The sequence below is a fragment of the Pinus tabuliformis genome, chromosome 3_1 (assembly GCF_031772625.1).
Source record: "Pinus tabuliformis cultivar Carrire ecotype Pingquan chromosome 3_1, CPIR1, whole genome shotgun sequence".
NCBI classification, from domain to species: domain Eukaryota; kingdom Viridiplantae; phylum Streptophyta; class Pinopsida; order Pinales; family Pinaceae; genus Pinus; species Pinus tabuliformis.
Window position 1 is genome coordinate 976,898,568 of NC_142301.1, and position 7,114 is coordinate 976,905,681.

Consider the following 7,114-nt stretch of genomic DNA (forward strand, 5'->3'; position numbering starts at 1 on the left):
GGCATTGAGAGGCATAATGTCCCAGCTCCCCACAGTTGAAGCACTTGACCTTAGAGATGTCCTTCTTCCTCTTTCAAACCCCCTGCTGTCCCGCAGATGCTAGAGCTGCATCCTCCTCCTCCTCTTTCTTGATTCGAACTCTCTTACCGCTACTCCCCGCCTTAGTCAACCTCCTGATCTCTTCTTATCGAAGAGCTGCCCACATCTCCTCCCAACTAGGGAGAGTCGCTCTCCCAAAAATGCTTTAGACAAACATCTCCTAGTCCTCAGAGACTGCATTTAGAGCAGTCCTGACCATAAACTCTAGATCTGGTGTAGACCCCATGGAAGTAAGTTGGTTGCGAATTCCTTGCAACCTGAGAATGAAGTGATCTATCTCCTCTTCTTTCTGCATCTGATATGACCTCAACTGATTCTCTAATAACATCTTCCACTGCACAGAAGAGCCCTGGTATAAGGTGGTGAGGGTCTCCCACATCTCCCTTGCTATTGACTTCTCAACAATATGTGGTATTACATGATCCTTGACCTCGTTTAGGATCATGCATTTTGCCTTTGCCATGGCCTCCTCATACCTCATTTGCATCAGGGTCAACTGGGACAACTACGGTTTTCAAGGCATAGTCCTTGATGCGATGTTTATCCAGGATTGCTAGGATCTTGGCCTTCTAGATGACAAAATTGGAAGCCCTATCCAATCTGTTATGATCCATCAATCTGTTCACTTCCATCTTTTCTCTTCTTCGTTAGACTCCCTCTGAGTCCAAATTTCCCTCCTGGAAATCCTCCTGCCAACTGTCGAATGACTCCTCTCCAATCCCCCTTTGCTGCTGCAACTCGGATTTGGATTTCTTGGCTAGAAGTTCGTCGAGGTAGTGCTTCCCTCTACCTTGGTTCTGTCTCCTTAGACATTGTTCTGCACAGACATAAACAACGTCCCACCAGCTCCTCAAATCACAATCTGCACAACTCTCTTAGCCCAGGCAAATGAAGAATCTGAGCCCTTTTGGCTCTGCGCAGTCACAATGAGAGCTGGATCAACTCCTAGCCACAACGTCAATCCTTCCTCACTGAGAAAGATGACCGAGCACTGCGTAGGCCTGATCTGCCCCCCTTTTGTCTCTATGCTGACCTGGAGTGCTGACGTAGCCACTGCATGGGCTCCTCCCACCTACTGCGTCTTCCCTTCCTGGCTCAGAATGTTGACGCAGGCACTGTGTGTGTCTCTGCATCACTTTCTCTGCACTGCGTCCCTCTTCCTTTTGCGTCTCTGGCTTTGGAACAACGTTGTCTCTCGAGACAGCTGCTTCTCTTCTGCAAACTCTCAAATTTTTCGGCTGGTGCCTTCAGTCTCCTATGATCTGCAATCGCTTTAATACCATGTGAAAATTTTTGAATCTAACACATCAGAAAGCCCTACTGCAATATCTGGTTTACTATCTCCTACTTGTTCTTTACATTAACAAGTTATTTACTAACATAAACATTGAAGTGAACACAATTGCAGCCTTCACAAATATACAGATCAATTACTGAAATAAACTGAGACAACACAAGGGACATCGTTATTTGTGGACAATCGTCCTTGGAAAAACCCAATGCGGGAAAACCGGTGCAGCATATAGAGGGTTCTATTATTAAGCAAATTTTTGAATACAAATAGGGTGCTAGAAATGGCTCACCCTTTAGAGAATATCCTTGGCAGTAGTACCTCTATCTGGAGACAGATATTTCGGCAAATCAACAACCGGATGAACAACCCCATAGGTACTCTAACTGTTCCTTGTGTTGGACAGCGAAAGCTGCTCCAAGCACTCCTCCAGAACTGTGTTACCCTCTCTCAAACTATGTCACCCTCTCTCGGTTAATCTGCTCTCACTCTGCCCTACAAAACTTCCTCATCGCAGCCTCTTCAACCGAGCGTCAGCCTCTACAACCCTCTGCCCTATCTGCGTTAACTCCTGTGACTTCCTGGATCAGCCTCTGCATCCTTTGCGTCTGCCTTTGCATCCTTTGCGTCTTCCTCTACAGCTTTTGCGTCCTCTGCACTGGCCTCCTTAGCCTCTGCGTTAGCCCTCCTAGGCTCTATGCGGCCTCTTCCGGCACTTTGTTGCTTCTTTGATTGTATTCTTCAGCCTTATATCGAAATCCCTTACTGAACTGCCCCTCACTGCAACTGATCACTCACTCGATTTCCTCAGCAAACCTTGCCCCAGACAATCGAATTCTTGATCTCTCTTGGTGTGTCTCCAACTGACCCTCAAGCCTCCTCTTATACTTTTCCTGTTGACGATTCAACGGCCGAGATTAAGTCCCTAATCAACAACTAAGATTAGCACTGCCTTGATCCTCGTTATTTAGAACTTTCTCACCCATTTTATATTAATACACATTCATATTTTTATTTTCCTAAGTTTAGACTTAGAGACCCATTAAAATATTAATTATTTTAATATCTCTTCATTTGGGTGGAATTTCTCCAAACGATTTCTGGGTCTTGGAGATCTCATGTGCCTTAGTTTGTCCACCAAATTTCATGGCTAGAGCACATACAATGCTATCAAAAATCAACAATGCACACCCATTCTACAAGCCATTTCTTCTTTAAAAATCCTTAATGTTAAATTGCATTACTTAATTGTGGGATTGGATTGGATTTGCTGCAATTCCGTTTGATTAAGATATATGGTTGATGTGCTTTGGAGAATTCATTAATCTGCATTAATAATTAATTGATTATTATACAATCAACGCTGCCCTATGAACTTTCAAACAAATCATCATCATACCATAAATCTAAGAAATGATCAACATCTAATCCAAGACATACTCTCATTCATACTAATCGACAAACCTAGGAATATAATAAAACGTAGGGAAACTTCCCTTAGGCTAGGAAATCACAAACCTAAATCTAGAAGTGGGGCAAGGCTGTTGAGGTGATAGTGGGTGGCTTGCCTATTAGTTTCCTTAGGTTCTCCCCTTGGTGAGCGTGGGACTTCTTGTCTAGGGAGAATCTGAGTGATAATAAGGTGGATGGTTTAATCAATTGAGCTAACACTTGAGGCTGACCTCTGGCCATATGTGCAAATGACTATATGTTTTTTTCTTTTGATTACAATTTGGTTTATTGCATCCCCATTTATTTACTTTTGCATTTTGAGATAAGGTTATGTTTGACCTTTAAATATGATCTAAATTTTGTAATTTTCAAACAGTTTGGTACTTTTTGGACAACTATGATATCTCGTTTGTATATTGGTGGGAATACAATGAGAAATTGATGAATAAGACAAGTTATATTTAGCCTAGATAAGGTAACAAACGCGACTTGGAAATTGTAATAGTGGTCACTGGTCAAGCTAAGTTTGAAATCAAGGTTATCATTATTGAACCAGAGCTGAACTAATCAAAGTGCGGACACAAACATTGGTTGGCTGAAATCTACATAAAATGTTCAAATTTTGATTATATATATGTGCGTGTGTGCATCCAAACCATTAGACACAAATATCAAAAGTTTTCTCTTGTATATAGCACTGTATGGGTGAATATGGAAAAATGGCATGAGTGTATCTAAACCCAATTGAAGCTTTGAATGGATTGTAAATACCAAAAGTAATTGCACTGTACTATGTAGTCTACAATCGAATCAAACTACATAATCATATGAATATTTCGTTTTTGGGTGAAGGTAGTGCAATGGTACAACACTAGTCAACTTGGCTGATTCTGATTGGTTTTGTCTTTCAGTCTATTGGTTCTTGATGGGTTCGGACCAAAATTTGTCATTTTTGGTTTAAGGGGCTAGTTCTGCTTTGAAAACCCCCAGAACTAGTCCAACCAACTTTAGATTGTTTTGGTCCAGTTCTAATCAATGTTTTAAAACTTGAACATGGACTTAGAATCGAAAAAGGGTCAATTTGGTCTTCAACTTGGACTATTTTGAATTTTATGACTTGGTTTACTAAGAAATGCATAAAATATTAAAATTTTAATGAAAACATATATTTTGAAGATTTCCAAACCATGATTCCATATCCAAACCATTAGAGACAAAATATGTAAAGTTTGCTCATGTATATGCCATGTGAAGTTGAATATATTGAAATGGCACTAAGTGCAATACATATCTGAAACAAAATACATAATCAAATAAGCTCTAAATGACCTCTGGAGTTAAAAAAATGACATGTTACAAGCTGGTGGTCTACCACATATCACTAATCAACATGAACAATGATCTAATCATCAAACTCATCACCACTACTAGAAATGGGATCCTTGGCTTCAACATCATGCTCAGACAACTCATACTCCTCAGGGACGTTTGTGATTAGAGTAGCAGTACTAGTAGAAGCGTGGGCTGCATGGCTATGTCAGGTAGTACCATTGCTTGCCATGTCTAGATCTATGCCTATGTTGCCAACTACTAGTGGATCCACATTCAAATCAACCCAACCTCAAGTTTACCCGAAAATTATGCATACTGGACTTGCCGGGTACAACTCATTGAAGTACATAGGGACTTAGCCGAGTTGGAATGGTTTGGTACTGGACTGGTTGAGTTGGTGTACAACTCGGCAGGTTTGATATTAAACTGGTCCCCATACAATTTAGGTGGCTAGGTTGGAACGCGCGTGGATCAAATTGGTCCACTTGATGGAGTTTGAGTCCTAGTTGTTCGAGTTTTAAAACCTTGGTTTTGATAACATTGGTTGAAATCAAACAAAAAAAATGTTTGCACAGTGCTATATTAAATTGTGAGCTGAAAATTGTTATCAGTTGGCTTGTTTGGAGATCAAAGATAATACTCAGGGATCTGTAGTACTCTTTCTCCTTCTCATGTTAATATGCTTTCTCTAAAGCATAGATTGGATTGAATGACATTGCATTATCGGACTTTTTAATTTCTTTATGAAATAAAATTTACCCATAGCTATGCAAGACATGCGAGAGTAATAAGAATTTTCTAGCATCTCATTCATTAGCATACCAAAAACAATCTTCATTGCCAAAAAGTTATTATTCTAGGGACTCTTGCCATAAATAGAGTAGCAAAATGAATCTATTGTCAAGCAATGTGAAAGTTCAATAGGATTGATTGTAGGCTTTAGAAATATTTTCTCACATTTTGTTGTTAGATGTCAGATCGATATTGAATTCTCTTAGTACATCCTGTGATCTGAATTTCACTTGTTTAGTTCTGAAATTTTCATGTGTGTCAAATTCATTTTTATTGAAATTTAATTGTAGATAATATTGAATTGAACTCAATTTTTATGATTGACATTTTTTTACGATAAATTTACACCTTTTTTTTTATCATGCATGACTAGGCATGTTTTTCGTACCTTGTATCAGAGTTTTCAGGGGTACCTTTTTGTATATTTTTGATCACCACGCTATCTACTTGTTGATCCGTTTGTTCCATTTTTAATCAAATCATTACAATGCTGAGAAGTTATGCGTGTCGACAGAAACATTCAGTATGCTTTTCAAAGACTTCCCCAAAGAAAGATTATCTCAAATACACTTTTCTCAATTTTGGACTCAAAAGCTTTGCTTTGTTCAACTATAATATTTCCTGTAAACAATAACCAGCTAGATGTAGTTACCGAATCACATGGTCTACTTGCCATAAGTAGATAGAGGAAAGGCTATTTCGATATGGTGATGTCATTTTATGTATTCTTTGAAGGGATAGTATTTGTATCCCTTGCAATGATATAGGCTTGAATCTCCCCTAGAACTGAAAAAATAAATATGTAGCTCTTGCAAAGCGGGATTAAAAATATTTTTCTACTGTCAAATTTTAGTTAGCTGATTATTTTGTTTTGATGGTTTTGCAGTGTGGGGTGCATGTTCTCACCCTTTCCATCTTCACTGCATAGTTAAATGGACTGGCACACAAAATCGGGCACACTGTCCATTGTGTCGCAGAGACTGGCAAATTCAAACCGAGACACAGTAACTAAATATTTCAAATATATAACTATTGGGCACACTGTCCATTGTGTTGTAGAGACTGGCAAAGTCAAATCAAGATACAATAACTAAATATTTCAAATATATAACTATGGTTACTCCTAGTTGGGAGTATGCATACATAGTTTTCCAGGAAGGTTAATGTACTTTCCAAGATTGGACCTTGCTTGTTAAACAAATACCTGCGTTTTTAATCCAGGCATTTCCTTATTTTTGAATAGCATGTTAAGAACCTTTGCTTGAGATTATTAATACTAGGTTGTGAAAGGTTGTGTTCAACGAGAATTCTCTACTGTTATTTGGAAGTAAACATGCATAATTTTCCAGGACGGTTAATGTACTTTCCAGGATTGGACCTCGTCTTGTTAAACAAACACCCGAGTTTCTAATCCAGGCATTTCCTTATTTTTGAATATGTTAGCAACTTTTGCTTGAAATTATTAATACTAGGTTGTGAAAAGTTTTATTCAACAATGTCTTTTGTAAGATCTACATTGCTAAATGGAAGTCTAGAGCTTTGGGAGATGCTTTATGGTTTCCTAGATGTGTTGAAACCATCTAGGAAATTCTATTATTTTGGAGCATACCATTAGTGTATTTCAAACTTGACTACTATCATCCATGCAACCTCTAGAAATAATTGGTTATTTTTCACACCCAACTAAATTTCTATCAGTTTGTTGTATAGCTAAATATATCTCCATTACTTTTTATCAATGTTAGATTTATTATTATGGAGAATTTATCAATGGGAGTCCAAAATATAACTTGTTTTCCATATTGGTAAAATACTGGAAATTATTGATAAACTTTAAAAAATACAAAAAGTAATCATTTTTTTTTTCAAATTTTAAATTTCTAAACAACATCAACATCTAACAAACACATTGCTACATAAATATGAAAACAAAATTGAAACATCAAATGTTATACGTCAATAATGAAAACATAAATATCGATACTGAAACATGATATATGTCTCGAGTCATTAAGTTCTGATAAAATGATACAAAATCACATCCAAAAAAACGTATCTCATGAGATGAATCATCGCAATGAAAACAAGGGATATCTCCTTGTAAATGTATCATAACCAAACTGGTCATCAAACCAATCGACACCAAAA

At 37.9% G+C, this 7,114-nt stretch overlaps 1 protein-coding gene across 4 annotated transcripts in view; it reads left to right on the forward strand.

Moving 5' to 3' along the window:
• APC11 (anaphase-promoting complex/cyclosome 11) overlaps positions 1–6,401 on the forward strand; it is a 148,234-nt gene extending 141,833 nt beyond the window's left edge. For 3 of the 4 annotated variants that reach the window (XM_089412340.1, XM_089412341.1, XM_089412342.1), the window contains exon 5: positions 5,853–6,401. In XM_089412340.1, the coding sequence (XP_089268466.1) occupies positions 5,853–5,974 (122 nt within the window). In that variant the 3' untranslated portion in view covers positions 5,975–6,401. Of the gene's footprint in view, positions 1–5,333; positions 5,490–5,852 lie in introns of all 4 variants that reach the window. The other variant, XM_089412343.1, reaches the window with a different exon arrangement.
• The last annotated feature ends 713 nt before the right edge of the window (positions 6,402–7,114 follow it).